This window comes from Equus quagga, chromosome 7, assembly GCF_021613505.1.
Source record: "Equus quagga isolate Etosha38 chromosome 7, UCLA_HA_Equagga_1.0, whole genome shotgun sequence".
NCBI classification, from domain to species: domain Eukaryota; kingdom Metazoa; phylum Chordata; class Mammalia; order Perissodactyla; family Equidae; genus Equus; species Equus quagga.
The window spans coordinates 134096814-134112806 of NC_060273.1; the positions used below are offsets into that span (position 1 = coordinate 134096814).

The 15993-nt window shown below is 44.9% G+C and overlaps 1 protein-coding gene across 3 annotated transcripts in view; it reads right to left on the reverse strand.

Annotated features, from left to right (window-relative positions):
• Positions 1 to 12189, reverse strand: part of MCCC2 (methylcrotonyl-CoA carboxylase subunit 2) — a 61709-nt gene extending 49520 nt beyond the window's left edge. For all 3 annotated transcript variants that reach the window (XM_046665631.1, XM_046665630.1, XM_046665629.1), the window contains exons 1-2: positions 12016 to 12189; positions 1389 to 1455 (exon numbers count right to left, since the gene is read on the reverse strand). In XM_046665631.1, coding sequence (XP_046521587.1) covers positions 1389 to 1455; positions 12016 to 12144 — 196 coding nt within the window. In that variant the 5' untranslated portion in view covers positions 12145 to 12189. The remainder of the gene's footprint in view (positions 1 to 1388; positions 1456 to 12015) is intronic.
• Positions 12190 to 15993: the final 3804 nt, after the last annotated feature.

Consider the following 15993-nt stretch of genomic DNA (forward strand, 5'->3'; position numbering starts at 1 on the left):
TGGGAGCAATTATTGCCGTCTGACAGGTCTTCACTTCAACGGGCCGCACAGTGAGAGCCAAATCTGTTTGCTCATGTCACGGTAATTTTTAGAGGATTTCATTGATTCTGACACTAAACCACAATAGTAAAAAAGACAGAGACCAAGATACTCCAAACAGGTTTATTTTCTGGTCTTTTCAATTAATTTTGCTTAATCTATTAAGTCAAAGAAGACAGAACTGCATGTGTGGAGTGAATAATGCCTCTCACGCACAGACCCACTCCTAAGCGTCAAGCTGTGGAGGAGGTGCTAACGTTTACAGGAGGGATGAAACAACTGGGCCAGAGTTGCTCAACTACGAGACTAACAAACCCGTCCCGCCCACCGCTCTCAAAATTCTGCAAAGAACCAAAAGGCTGCACCGATTCTTCCCCAAGACACCACACAGACGAACTGACAACCTGAGAGGTCTCTGTCCACCTGCCACTAATCAGCGACCTGGCCTCCATCCTTCAAGTCCTCAGAGAAAACAACATGAATGACACTTTCACCTGAACTGAGAGAGACCATCAGATGCCTCCAACCATCTGCCCGACGCCCTGTCCAGGGTGTGTCCTCTGCACGCCATGAGCGCACCTAAGGACGCAGCGACTCCACAGCCACAGGTTTTCAGACAACACAGAGCCTGCGACGAGGACACGGGGCAGAATTCTTCTTAAATGAAGGAGATGAAATTCATCCAGCCCCTCCAAAATTACGTACTTGTAACATATTAAAAATCTTATTTTGAAAATGGCCTTTAGTTTCAAGTCACTCGGCCTCCTAAAGTAAACTGTCATTTACACCAATCGTGGCGCCACAGAACACAATGTGGTATTTGTTTACACACTGATATTGTATGTTCCTCCCTAGACCACAATTTCTTCCAAATTCCAAAAGAATGTCTATTACGTCCACAGTTTAAAAACAGAAAATGACAATTTACAAAGTTTTTAGGAAATCCCATTTAATTATCAACAAATCCATACATAAGTTATTTGCAAATTATATAACACAGCAGAAAATGCATAATTATGTAAAATTTAGTATATGGTATGAACATGACTAATGAACAGACAATGTTTCAGTTGCTTCAAGGAAAACAAACATTTCAGTGTGATGCTGTGGCTGAAGTAAAAGATTAAGAAACAACAGTTAATAATTGATGAATTTGAATTTCTACTTTTCCCCAAATAGAGGCAGTGCCACATGAGCAAAAACACTGGGCAAGTAATGGGGAAAAATAAAATGTATGCATACGAAAAAATGCCATCTCGAAGAGCCAAAAGCTTGATGCTACTTGTTTTCCCTAAGAGCAGTCTCTATAAAGAGGTGTCTTAGAGAACAAGGAACAAACACGTGCTTACCGAGCCTGATCCTCTGCGCTCGCTCGTGCAGCTGACCGACCAGGGCTCTCATCTGCTCGTAGTTCTCCTAGGAGAGGAACAGAGGGCGGGAGGGGAGTCACATTAGAAAGCAACTACCTGTTTTACCAAAATTGGGTGAAGGAGAACATCGTGACGTTTCAGGCCCCTGTGGTCTCCGCGCTGGCCCCACCCTACGTTGTAGGGAAGATTAATTCCTGCCACTGCCTCTGCTCGGTCCTTCACCATCGCCCCCTCTCTGGCCCATCCGCCCAAACCTGGCCCCTCCTAAGGCCTGACTCGTGCCCCATCTCATCTCCAACACCATTTCCGGCTGCTCCTACTCATTTTAACTCTTCCTTCCTTAAACATCTACTGAACTTAACTGATCTCTATTTGTCTCCCTATTTTAAGGAATATAAGCCTTCTGAGGGTTGGAATGCCACCTTATTTTTTCCGTCCTGTCAATCACTATCCTGAGGAGATTCCAACCAATGCAGGAAGGCTTACTGACAAATTACACCTGAAAACAAAGCCCAGGGGAAAAATTGGATCCTATTTTATGTTTAAAAAGGAACAGAACTTGGAGTAACGTCAACATCATGGTGGAGTGAGCTCTCCCCCCTAAAATACAACAAGAAGGACACTCATAAACCAACAGAGGACATTCACACCACACGAAAGATGTCTGAGAGACCCATGCAGCCACCCGTCTGCAAGTGGAGGTGCTGGATCCCCGGGGAAGTGGAAGGAGGTAAGGGGATCTCCTCTCCCTCCCCCAGTGGCAGGGACCCTGGGCTCCAGACCACGTGTGGCTCTGAGAGGAGGGGGGTAGGAGTGGCCCTCTGTGGGAACACCTTTGTTCTCCAAGTTCCCTCACGGCCCGTGGGAAAGCCCCACAAAGAGGTGGCTAAGCTATTGCGGGTGTCTTCATCATGCTAGTACACCAGGAGAGCAGACAGTGAGGGCAGGGCAAGAACATCCCCAGGATCATACAGGTGAAAGAAAGCACCCCTCTGCCTGCCCAGTGCTCCAGTTCAGCCAAGTGGCCAGAGCGCCCACACAGACAGAAAAGCCACGGCTGTGAGTGAGCAAGCGGCGGATCGCAGTGGGCTCAGAACACACAGCTCTTGACGCCCCACTCAGTGGGGGCAGGTGGAAACTGCGACCATTTACCATCACCATGCAGCGGCACAAATCCACGCTATTGAACAGTATGAAAAAATATATTAAATCTCCAGAATGGGCCGGCCCAGTGGTGCAGCAGTTAAGTGCACATGTTCCACTTTGGCAGTCTGGGGATCGCCGGTTTGGATCCTGGGTGCGGATATAGCACCACTTGGCACACCAGGCTGTAGTAGGCGTCCCATGTATGAAGTAGAGGAAGATGGGCACGATGTGAGCTCAGGGCCAGTCTTCCTCAGCAAAAAGAGGAGGATTTCCAGCAGTTAGCTCAGGGCTAATCTTCCTCAAAAAAAAAAAAAAAGACTCATAGCAACTGTGAGTCAACATTAAATCTCCAGACCAGAAGGAAAAGGACAAGCACCCAGAAATTAATCCTGAAGGCACGGGAATTTATAATCTAAATGACAGAGAATTTAAAACAGCTATCTTAAAAAAATCAACGAGTTACAAGAAAATACAGATAGACCATTCAATGAAATCAGGAATTCTTCATGAAAGAGATTGAAACTATAAAGAAAAACCAACCAGAAATGTGGGAGATGAAAAACACCATGAATGAGAGAAAGAAAAATCTGGACCCCCTGCGTAATAGAGTAGATATTATGGAGGAGTGAATCAGCAGTCTGGAGGAGAGAAATATAGACATGTTCCAGATGGAGGAGAGAGAACTAAGACTAAAGAGAAATGAAGAAACTCTCCAAGAAATATTGGACTCAATTGGGAAATGCAACATAAGGATTACAGGCATTCCAGAGGGAGAAGAGAAGGAGAATGGAGCAGAAAGCTTGTTCACAGAAATGATAGCACAGAACTTCCCAAACCTGGGGAAGGAGCTGGAAATACAAGTGACAGAAGCCAATAGATCTCCTCACTATATCAATGTAAAAAGACCTACTGCAAGGCATATAGTAGTGAAACTGGCAAAAGTCAATGACAAAGAGAAAACACTAAGGGCAGCAAGGCAGAAGAAAATAACTTACCAAGGAACCCCTATCACGCTTTCAGTGGATTTCTCAGAAGAAACCTTACTGGCTAGGAGAGAGTGGAATAAGATATTCAATATTCTGAAAGACAAACACTTTCAGCCAAGACTACTCTTATCCAGTGAAAATATCCTTCAGATATGATGGAGAAATAAAAACTTTCCCAGATAAAAAAAAACTGAGGGAGTTCATCGCCACAAAACACCACCCTACAAGAAATGCTCAAGAAGGCTCTCATACCTGGGAAACAAAAAACAGGAGCTAGAAAGCCTCAAGCAAGGAGATAAGTAGGTAGGAAAAATCAGAAAATTGCAGCTATCAGATCAGGTTAGCAAACACTTAATTATAAGATTAAAGATAAAGGGAAGGAAAACACCAAAAATAAATATAATCTCGTCATTTTAACCACAAACTCAGAACACAAGATGGAAGAGGTTGTGACAATAATAACTTAGAAGGGGAAGAGGTGGGGGATGGAATCAGCTGAGTCTAAGGAAATAAGAGGCCATCAGAAAACAGACTATGTCATCTACGAGATTTTTACATACAAACCTGATGGTAACCACTAAACAAACAATGAGAACAGAGACAGAGATTATAAATAAAGAGAAAACTAAGAAAATCACCACAGAAAACTACCTAACTGAATTGGCAGTCCAAAACACACAGGACGAGAAACAAAGGAAATGCAGAAGAACTGGAAAACGAGAGATACAATGGCAGCATTAAGCCCTCATATATCAATAATCACTATAAATGTAAATGGAGTGAATTCTCCAATACGAAGACACAGAATGGAGAGATGGATTAAAGAACAAGGCCCAACAATATGCTGCCTCCAGGAAACACATCTCAGCTACAAAGACAAACACAGGCTCTGAGTGAGGGGATGGAAGACGATACTCCAAGCTAACAGTGAACAAAGGAAAAGAAGCATCGCCATACTTATATCAGACAAAGTAGACTTCAAAACAAAGTAGGCAAAGAGAGACCAAGGGGGCAGTATATAATGGTAAAAGGGACACTCCACCAAGAAGACATAACACTTATAAATATATGTGCACCCAACACAGGAAGAGCAAAGTACATAAAGCAACTATTAACAAAACTAAAAGAGATATCAACAACAATACAATAACAGAAGGGGACCTCAACACCCCACTAACCAATGGACAGATCATCCAGACAGAGAGTCAATAAGGAAATAGTGGATTTAAATGAAAACCCAGACCAGATGGACTTTATAGATATTTAGAGAACACTCCCTCCAAAAACAGCAGAATACACATTCTTCTCAAGTGCACATGGGGACATTCTCAAGGATAGACCATACGTTGGGAAACAAGGAAAGCCTCAACAAATTAAAGAAGACTGAAATCATATCAAGCATCTTTTCCAACCACAATACTATGAAACTAGAAAATGAAAATAAACTACAAGAAAAAATCTGGGAAAGGGACAAAGATGTGGAAACTAAACAACATGCTACTGAACAACCAACAGATCACTGAAGAAATTAAAAGGAGAAATCAAAAGATATCTGGAGACAAAGAAAAATGAAAATACACCAGACCAATTCATATAGGATGCAGCAAAAGTGGCCCTAAGAGGGACATTCATAGCAACACAGGCCCACCTTAACAAACGAGAAAAATCTCAAATAAGCAATCTTAAACTACACCTAACAGAATTAGAAAAAGAAGAAACACAGTCCAAAGTCAGCAGAAGGAGGGAAATAATAAAAATTAGAGCAGAAAAAAATGAAATTGAAACAAAAAAGAGTAGAAAGTATCAATGAAACAAAGAGCTGGTTCTTTGAGAAGATAAACAAAAGTGACAAACCCTTAGCTAGACTAAGAAAAAAAGAGAGAAGCCTCAAATAGATAAATTAGAAATGAAAGAGGAGAAATTACAAAGGATACCACAGAAACACAAAGGACTATAAGAGAATACAATGAAAAACTATATGCCAACAAATTGGACAATCTAGAAGAAATGGATAAATTCTTAGACTCATACTACCTCCCAAAACTGAATCAATAAGAACCAGAGAATCTGAATAGACCAATCGCTCGTAAAGAGATTGAAACAGTAATCAAGAACCTCCCAAAAAACAAAAGTCCAGGACCAGATGGCTTCTCTGAAGAATTCTACCAAACATTCGAAGAAGATTTCATACCCATCCTTCTCAAACTATTCCAAAAAACCGAGGAAGACAGAATGCTTCCTAACACATTCTATGAGGTCAACATCACCCTGATACCAAAGCCAGACAAATAGGACACAAAGAAGGAAAATTACAGGCCAATATCACTGATAAACACAGATGCAAAACTCCTCAACAAAATATTGGCAAACCGAATACAGCAACACATTAAAAAGGTGATACACCATGATCAAGTGGGATTCATACCAGGGACACGGGGATGGTTCACCATCCACAAATCAATGTGATACACTACATTAACAATATGAGGAATAAAAACCACATGATCATCTCAATAGACACAGAGAAAGCATTTGATAAGATCCAACATCCATTTATGATAAAAACCCTCAACAAAATGGGTATAGAAGGAAAGTACCTCAACATAATAAAGGCCATATATGACAAACCCACAGCCAACATCATACTCAGTGGGGAAAAACTGAACACCATCCCTCTGAGAACAGGAACGAGACAAGGGTGTCCACTCTCACCACTCTTATTCAACATAGTACTAGAGGTTTTGGCAAAAGCAATGAGGCAAGAAGAAAAAATAAAAGGAATCCAAATAGACAATGAAGAAGTGAAACTCTCAGGGCTGGCCTGGTGGCACAGTAGTTAATTTTGCGCATTCCACTTCAGCAGCCCAGGGTTTGTAGGATCAGATCCTGGGGGCAGACCTAGCGCTGCTCATCCAGCCACGCTGTGGCACATCCCACATAAAATAGAGGAGGATTGGCACAGATGTTAGCTAAGCGACAATCTCCCTCAATAAAAAGAGGAAGAGTGGCAACAGATATTAGCTCAGAGCCAATCTTCCTCACAAAAAAAAATGAAACTCTTGCTGTTTGCAGATGACATCATTTTATATATAGAAAATTCTAAGGAATTCAACACTAAACTACTAGAAATAACCAACAACCACAGCAAAGTTGCAGGGTATAAAATAAACTTACAAAAATCAGCTGTATTTCTATACTCTAATAACAAACGAACAGAAAGAGAACTCAAGAACACAATCCCAACAAAAAGAATATCTAGGAATAAATTTAACCAAGGAGGTGAAAGACCTGTACAACGAAAACTATAAGACACTACTGAAAGAAACTGATGAGGACATAAAGAAATGGAAAGATATTCCAAGTATCGCATTGGAAGAATAACCAGAGTTAAAATATCCAAACTACCTGAAGCAATCTACAGAGTCAGTGCCATCCCATCAGAATCCCAGTGACATTCCTCACGGAAATAGAACTAAGAATCCTAAAATTCACATGGGGCAAGAAAAAACCCCGAACAGCTAAAGCAATCCTGAGAAAAAAGAACAAAGCTAGCGACATCACAATCCCTGACTTCAAAACATACTACAAAGCTTAGTAATCAAAACAGCACTGGCACAAAAACAGACACACAGATCAATGGAACAGAACTGAAAGCTCAGAAATAAAACCACACATCTATGGACAGCTAATCTTCAACAAAGGAGCTGAGGACATACAACGGAGAAAAGAAAGTCTATTCGAAAGTGGTGCTGGGAAAACGAGACAGCCACATGCAAAAGAATGAAAGTAGACCATTATATTTCATCATACACAAAAATTAACTCAAAATGGATTAAAGACTTGGAACTAAGATCTGAAACCATAAAATTCCTAGAAGAAACTACAGGTAATACACTCTTTGACATCAGTCTTAGAAGGGTCTTTTCAAGTACCATGTCTACTTGGACAAGGGAAACAAAAGAAAAAGTAAACAAGTGGGACCACATCAGACTAAAGAGCTTCTGTAAGGCAAAGGAAACCAGGATCAAAACAAAAAGACAACCCACCAACTGGGAGAAAATATTTGCAAATTATATATCCGACAAGGGATTAATCTCTCCATAAGACAGAAAGAACTCACACAACTAAACAACAAAAAAACAAACAACCCGATCAAAAAATGGGCAAAGGATATGAACAGACATTTTTCCAAAGAAGATATACAGATGGGCAATAGACACATGAAAAGATGTTCAATGTCACTAATTTTTAGGGAAACGCAAATCAAAACTACACTAAGATACCACCTTATACCTGTCAGAATGACTATAATCACCAAGACAAAAAATAACAAATGTTGGAGAGGCTGTGGAGAAAAGGGAACTTTGATCCACTGCTGGTGGGAATGCAAACTGGTGCAGCAACTAGGGGAAAGAGTACGGAGATTTCTCAAAAAATTAAAAATAGAACTACCATATGACCCAGCCATCTCACTATCCAAAGAACTTGAAATCAACGATTCAGAGAGACTCATGCATCCCTATGGTCACTGCAGCATTGTTCACAATAGCCAAGGCGTGGAAGCAACCCAAGTGTCTCTCAACTGATCACTGGATGAAGAAGATATGGTGTATATACACAATGGAATACTACTCAGCTATAAAAAAAAAAAATGACAAAATCATCCCATTTGAAACAACATGGATGGACCTTGCGGGTATTATGTTAAGCAAAATAAGCCAGACACAGAAAGACAAACACCGCATGATTTCACTCATATGTGGAAGATAAACACATGGACAAAGAGAACAGTTCAGTGGTTACCATGGGAAGGCGGTGGGGGGGGGGGTAGGCACAAGGGGTGAAGGGGAGCACTTACGTGGTGACTGACAAATAATAAAGTACAAGTGAAATTTCACCATGTTATAAACTATTATGCCCTTAATTAAAAAAAAAAAAAAAGGCAACAAAACTGGGGCCAGCCCCATGGCATGGTGGTGAAGTTTGGTACGATCCATTTCAGTGGCCCAGGTCCGTGGGTCTGGATTCCCAGGCACACACCTACACTACTCATCAGCCATGCTGTGGTGGTGACCCACACACAAAACAGAGGAAGACTGGCACAGATGTGAGCTCAGCATTAATCTCCCTCGAAAAAAGGAACAAAACTGTGTTTGCATATGTTTAGAGATTTTCTAGAGCAAAATCCCAGAAAACATAAACAGTGAGAGGTGGGAAAAGGGGGAGGGTTGACCTTTTCACTATCCTCTACAGTAGATTTTGTTTGATCAGAACATTACTTTACAACAACACTTAGGCAGCTAATTATGTCTGAAACTCAGAGTTTATCCCTAGCACGTCAGCTCCCCTTCGGTGCGGGTTGTTGTCCCTGTTGTTGACTCTTCCATGGAAATTTTCAAAGATATACAGAAACAGAAAGACTAGTATAAAGAAATGTACCCAAGGTACTTAACTGTTTCCTTTATGCCCCACCCTGAATAATTCTGAAGAAAACCCTAGATATTTCCAAATCTCCAAAAGACAAGGACCATCATCACATATCAACAACCTGTTAATATCATCAAACATCCAATTAGTGAAGACATCTCCCCAATGCCAGACAGATTTGTTGTCTACACTCTGCTTCTTTGAATAGGATCCTACGCACGGTCTATATAGCCACAATCGGCTGAAATGCTTCCTAAGTTCTCCCATCTTTTTTCTCTTGAAATTTCTGTTTGTCCCACAGATTTCTCCCGCAGTCTCCTTCAACAAGTGCTTCTTCCCCTGCAGACGCAGAGGCTGACAGGACGCTGGGTGCCTTTCATTTTCTGTCGCCCCAGCTCGTCACGATCCGGCTGACCTCCCTCCACCTGTGTTCCACCTCCTGGTCTTCTGCCAGCTCCGCCAACCACAGGCACCAAAGTTCAGAGCTGATGAAATGCACACAGAGAAACAAGTAACCCTCACTAAAGCCCAGCCAAACCAGAGGGACAAGCCCTGCAGCCAGTGACCCGCCCAGCTGAGAACATCATCATCAAAGCCACAGCTGGTTCCACAAGGAGCTTTACCCCAGCTACGCCAGCCTCCCAGGCAAGAAATAAAGGGACTGTCACTAACGGCCAAGGCTCCTGAAGCCACTGGCGCTGGGAGGGGAAGGCAGCCCTGCGTATCAGTGTCTAACGTGGGTGACCAGGGGAACCGGGGAGAGGAAGAGGACCGGCCAGGCCCCATGTCCCATCTCCCTCCAGGGCGGGGCTGCATCTCTTACTCCCTGTTTGTGACTGTTTGCATCAAGTTTCCTAGCTGCAGCTGGAGGTCCCAGGAGATGAAGGTAACAGCCAACGTAACTTAAGGAGGACACCCCCACTCTCTCCATGCTGTTTATCTCTGCGCCACACACTGTCATCTGCTTATCCACAGCCATTCCTCCCGCCTTCCTTGAGGACCAAATCCCAATCTTATTCAAGGTGGCAACACGCCCAGCTGGAAAAGTAACATATCCCTGCATCCTTCTGAAGACAGGTGTAGCCATGTGACTAAATTCTAACCAATGAAACATAGGCAGAAGTTGTTAGGTATGACTTCCAGAAATGCTCCTTAAAAAAAGGACAAACGGGGGGACTGGCCCAATGGCCTAGTGGTGAAGTTTGGCGCACTCTGCTTCGGCAGCCCAGGTTTGCAAGTTCAGATCCCAGGCGCGGACCTACATCACTTGTCAGCCATGCTATGGCAGCAACCCCTATATAAAGTAGAGGAAAACTGGCACAGATGTTAGCTCAGGGCTAATCTTCTTCAGCAAAAAAAAAAAAAAAAAAAAAAAGGAAAAAGACAAGCAAGTGGGGGTGTCCTTTTGCCTACTCACTCTTCCTCCTACTTTGTAGCCGGAAACTCAGCCATAATAGCTGGAGCTTAAGCAGCCAACTTAGCCCAAGAGGTAGACTGCATTACTTGTTCAAAATTCTCCCTTCCCTCCCATCCTTGCCAAGGGTCACTGTGAACTTATACTTCCCCACCCCACAGTCTGTAAATCTGTCCGTATTACTTGTTTCGACCAGTGGAATGTGGACAAAAATGACAGTGCACCAAGGGCAAGCAGAGGGTTTAAGAGGGACAACGTGTTTGCTCCCCTCCTCTTGTACCCCAGCTTTCTGCCCCCAGTGGCCATTGCCCCTCAGTCTGCGTCCTGCAACCAGACAAGTGGAGCAGACCCGGATCAGACACACTGCCTACAGCAGAACGGCCTCGGCCACACACGGATCCAAGAGCAGAAGACAGTATTGGTTCTTTCGGACAGTGAGATCCTGAGGCTGTCCGCTGCACCGCGAGAGACGGTGAGATGACCTCGAGCAGAGGAGGAAGAAGCGGCCAGAGCCGATATTTCTTGCAGGCTTATTCTACGCCAGGCAGTCCTGAGCAGTCCCTAACTGTCCTGGTAACTCTGAGACACGCACAGTTATTAATGCATTGCACAGCTGAGGTAACCGAGGCACAGCAAGGCCGAGGAACCAGCCCAAGGGCACGCGCTAACAAGCAGCAGAGCCAGGGTCTACACCCAGCTCACCAGCTCCAGAACCTTGCTCTTAAGCCGATAGGCGACACAGCCACCTCTGCCCGCCGAACACCGCGGCGCATCTCCCTCCAGCTCTTTCCCCTACGGAAACATGCTGTTTGTTAGGTTTTAACAGACGTGAAATACTAGACCGGTGCCTTGTGGTGAGTGACGTCGAGCTTGAAAAGCTGGCTGGAGGAAGGAACCCGCCTGCAGCTGGACGTCACTCACCACAAGGCGCGAGGGTTCCCTGCTTTCTTGTCCATCTTCCTCACCACCGATTCCCGTCCTACACCTCTACCCAAACACCCAACACAGCGCCCGGACCACAGTGTCCACTTGATGTCTCTGCATCACGCACCCTCCTGACCCCAGGAGACGTACAGAATGGGGGGAGCCCCACAGCGGACACTGTTCCTGTCTCAGCCTGATTTTCTTTCAATTTCCTTGTTTTCCCAAAGGCGGGAACGCTTTACAACGTCTTCTCTGAAAGTTACTTGCACAGTTTAAACGTTACTTGTTGGGCTTAGAAACCGCGGGACAGACTGAAACCCTCCCCCTCCGTGAGATGTTTCTCAGACCCTGGGGTCCGTCTCAAGAAAGGCCACTCAGAGATCCTGTGCGATCAGCGTTTGCTACTAACACCAGCGGCTCCGGGCAGAGGTCTTGTGGGCACGGCCGGGGCGGCTGCGCGAGGCCGGGGCTCCCGCAACAACCGGACCGGGGCCCGGGGTCAGCGCGGGGCGCAGACGGCGCGGACGCCACGACCCCGGGGCCACGCGCGGCGCGTCCGGAGAGGCCTGACGTCCAGGACGCAGAGCCCAGCGCCGGCGCCAGGTGGCCCGGACCCGGCTCCCGCTCGAACCTCACGGCCCCCGTGCGTCCAGGCCGCGCCGCCGGGCAGGAGACCGCAGCCCCGGCCCGGCCCTGCGCTCCGGCCTACCTGGTAGACGGCGGAGCCCGGGTCCGGCCGCGTGCCCAGCGTGGACACCCGGTCCCCGTGGTAGGCGCGCGGCCCGGGGGCGGCGGCGCGGGCGCACGGCCGCAGGGCACCCCTCAGCGCGGCCCCCATGGCGGCGGCTGCAGCGGCGGCGGCACCCGGGGCCCCGCCCCTTCTCCGGGCCCGCAACCCACCAGCCGCGGGCCGCCAGGCACGTGGCTGTGCGCGCCGCCCCTGATTGGTCGGCGCTGCGTACCACGCCCCCGGACTCAGCCAATAAAGGGCAGAGGCCGGCCCCGCGAGATCCGGTCGCATCGCGAGCCCAGGCACGCTGAGGGGCCCGGGGCGGAGCGATTCCCGCGTGGCCGCGCGCCCCGCCCGCCCTGTCCCGCCCTGTCCCGCCCGGCCCGGGTCGTGGCTGTGCGCTGTGTCTTTCTTCGCCTGTGGCAGGGGTTGCGGGGCTGCAGAAGCTTGTTCCTTATGGGAGCCGGCAGCCGGACGCGCGGTGTCCAGGCTGCCCCGCGCCGTGAAGCCCCCGCGCCCTCCGCGCGCCCCTCGGCGTCCGGCGGGCCTCTGTGGCCCGGGACCCGGCCGGGCCGCCCTCCGAACGGGGCGCCGCGGACGAGGGGGCGGACATACAGATGCTAATTGTGGCGAGCCACGGCTCGGGGCAGTTCTGATGGGCTTCCTCGCGGCCCTCACCCGCCGGACCGGGAGAAGCAGTGACCTGCTTAGTCCGTCTAAGTCTTCCCCCCATCCTGAGTTAACTTTTCGTACGGTCTAAGGAAGGGGTCCGGCTTCATTCTTTTGCACGTGGATCTCCAGTTTTCCCAACACCCTTGTTGAGAAGACTGCCCTGTCCGCGTGGAATTGTCTTGGCTCACTGGACCGCGTGTGCAAGGTTCCCTTCTAGGCTCTGTTCTGTTCCTTGCGTCTGTGTCCGCCTGTATGCCAGCACCACGTGGTTCTGATTACTGTACCAAGTTCTGAAATCAGTAAATGGGCGTCCTCCAGCTTTGTTCTTTGCCAAGATTTTTTTTTTTTCTTTTTGGCTCTGCAGGGTCCCTTGAGATTCCATATTAATTTCAGGATGGGTTTTTCTGTTTCTGCAAAAAACGTCATTGGGATCTTTATAGGGCTTGCATGGAGTCATTGACCACGGTGGGGAGTATTGACCTGTAATTTCCTTCTCAGCTTGTTCATTATTAGTGTATAGAAATGTGACAGATTTTTGTGTGTTGCCTTTGTATCCTGCTGCTTTGCTGAATTCGTTTATTAGTTCTAACAGGGTTTTTTTGTGTGTGGAATAGGGTTTTCTATATATAATATGTCATCTGCAAACAGAGGTAATTTTACTTCTTCCTTTCCAATTTGGATGACTTTTATTTCTCATTCTTGCGTAATTGCTCTGGCTAGAACTTCCAGAACTGTATTGAAGAGAAGTGTTGAAAGTGGACATCCTTGCCTTGTTCCTGATCAAAGAGAAAAAGCTTTCAGTCTTTCACCACTGAGTATGATGTATGCTGTGGGTTTTTCACATATAGCTTTTATGATATTAACATAGTTTCCTTCTGTTCCTAGTTTATTGAGTGTTTTTTTTGTTTTTTTTTTTAAAGATTTTGTTTTTTCCTTTTTCTCCCCAAAGCCCCTCCGGTACATAGTTGTATATTCTTCGTTGTGGGTCCTTCTAGTTGTGGTATGTGGGACGCTGCCTCAGCGTGGTTTGATGAGCTGTGCCATGTCCACGCCCAGGATTCGAACCAACGAAACACTGGGTCGCCTGCAGCAGAGCACGCGAACTTAACCACTCGACCACGGGGCCAGCCCCTATTGAGTGTTTTTATCATGAAAGAGTGTTGAATTTTGTCAAATGCTTTTTATGCATCAATTGAGATGATTTTTTTTTCTTTGTTCTGTTAATGTGATGTATTACATTGATCAATTCTCATGTGTTGAACCATCCTTGCTTTCCAGGAATAAACCCCACTTGGTCATGATGTATAATCCTTTTAATACACTGCTGAATTCAGTTTGTCAGTATTTTATTGAGGAATTTTGCATCTATGTTCATAAGTGATGTTGGTCTGTAGGTTCTTTTCTTGTAATGTCTTTGTCTGGCTTTGGTATCAGGATAATGCTGCCCTCATAGAATGAGTTAGGAAGTATTCCTCCTCTTCAATTTTTTGGAAAAATTTGAGAAGGATTAGTATTAGTTCTTTAAATGTCTGGTAGAATTCACTAGTGAAGACATCAGGTGCAGGGCTTTCCTTCATCAGGAGATTTTTTTGGTTACTGATTCAGCCTTCTTGCTAGTTATAGATATATTCAGGGTTTCTATTTCTTCATGATGTAGTCTTGGTAGGTTTTGTGTTTCTAGGAATTTGTCCATGTCATCTAGGATATCCAATTTGTTGGTGTACAGTTGTTCATAGTATTCAGATTTGCTTTTTATTTTACATTTTTCTTTATTAATTTTAATTTTTAAGGGAATACTTCAGCTTTTATAATGGAAATAAAGATGTTTTTACCTCCTTCTCTCAAAAATGATCCCAAAGCAACAAAGGAACACAGAATTCATATACCACCATCAATTAAGCTAGGAGATATATGAAGACAATAGGGATAATAAATTTAGCAGAATAAAGGAGGCTGAAATCTAAGTGCTTGCAACGGAAGATACAAACAAGCAACATCACCTTGCCTCCCAGAAATCCATGTAAGGTGCAGGAATTGGGGGTACCAGGTACAGAGGAAGGTATCAATGGGGATGGGGAGAGGCGGTAGAGATCAAGAAACAGCGGAACTACTTGAAAATCTGTGTAAGAAGTAGTTAGAATCCCAGGTTTCCACCCCTACTTTGCCTAGGAGATAGGAGATATATATGCTCTGGAGAAACTGAATCTGAGATGTTCCAAATTTAGGGACACCAGGCAGGAGTGAAGTGCCAGACTGAAAGAAGACAGATTTAGTGAAAGTCCGGAGGCCAAATGAAAGAGACCCCCTCTCCCAGTTCCCTTTTCCCACCTAGTTCTAAAATGTTGGCTACCAGGCTTATACAGGAAGGAGGCTAGAGAAACCTTACTTCTTCACAGAGAAGATCTACAGAGTGACATTTGAGGTTTCCCAATGAAAAAGCTCCTTGGAAAATAATTGGCATGTCCTATCTACACCCCAGTAAGCTTGTACAAGCTCCCCATCAGCTTTTGAGAAACTTTAACATATGCGTGGATAGCCAAGGATCAACAGGCATTTGAAGAAAGCTTTCAACATGAAAAAAAGATACCTGCCACCACCGAGAGGAAACCGAAAAAACCTCATAAGAAACCAGCAGTACAAGGAACAGAAGAAACTATAACATCCCTAGAGAAATGAAAAAATATTGCATCCGTGGAACAAGAAAAGGATTATGAAAAAATAAAAAGAAAAGCTTTTGGAAATAAAAATGTCAAGAATTTAAAGAATCTGTAGCAGGGAAGGAAATGTGGAAATAAAATTTTAAGCCTCATTTCCAATTTAAACCTTGGTTAGAAAATGTAACCGAAACCAGAGGTTACAAGCTTTAATTAACCATTTTATGAGAAATTATTAAAAGGATGGGAAAACAGATGTTCTAAGGACACAAGATACTGTGCTAGCCATTACATTTATTAGATAAATGAGAGGTTAGCAAGTATTTCCCAGCTGGCGTTAAGTTTATACTTAATATTATACTTATTTAAGTTACTTGTTTATACTTATCCTGTGTATCTTCTCATTATAATTGAGTTTCTAAGTCTGTTTGCTAAGGACAAGTAGTGTTCTCTTAATACTGAAAAGGTTGCTTTAATAGCTCCAAGGGCTGGTTTGAAAGCTTAGGACTATGTGAATGGAGGTTATAGAAAATACCTTTGTGAAGATCTTAATTGTAACACAAAAACATTGTTTTTCTAAGTCCCAACAATAAACAATTGGAAAGTAAGCATTTTAAAAACACCATTTATA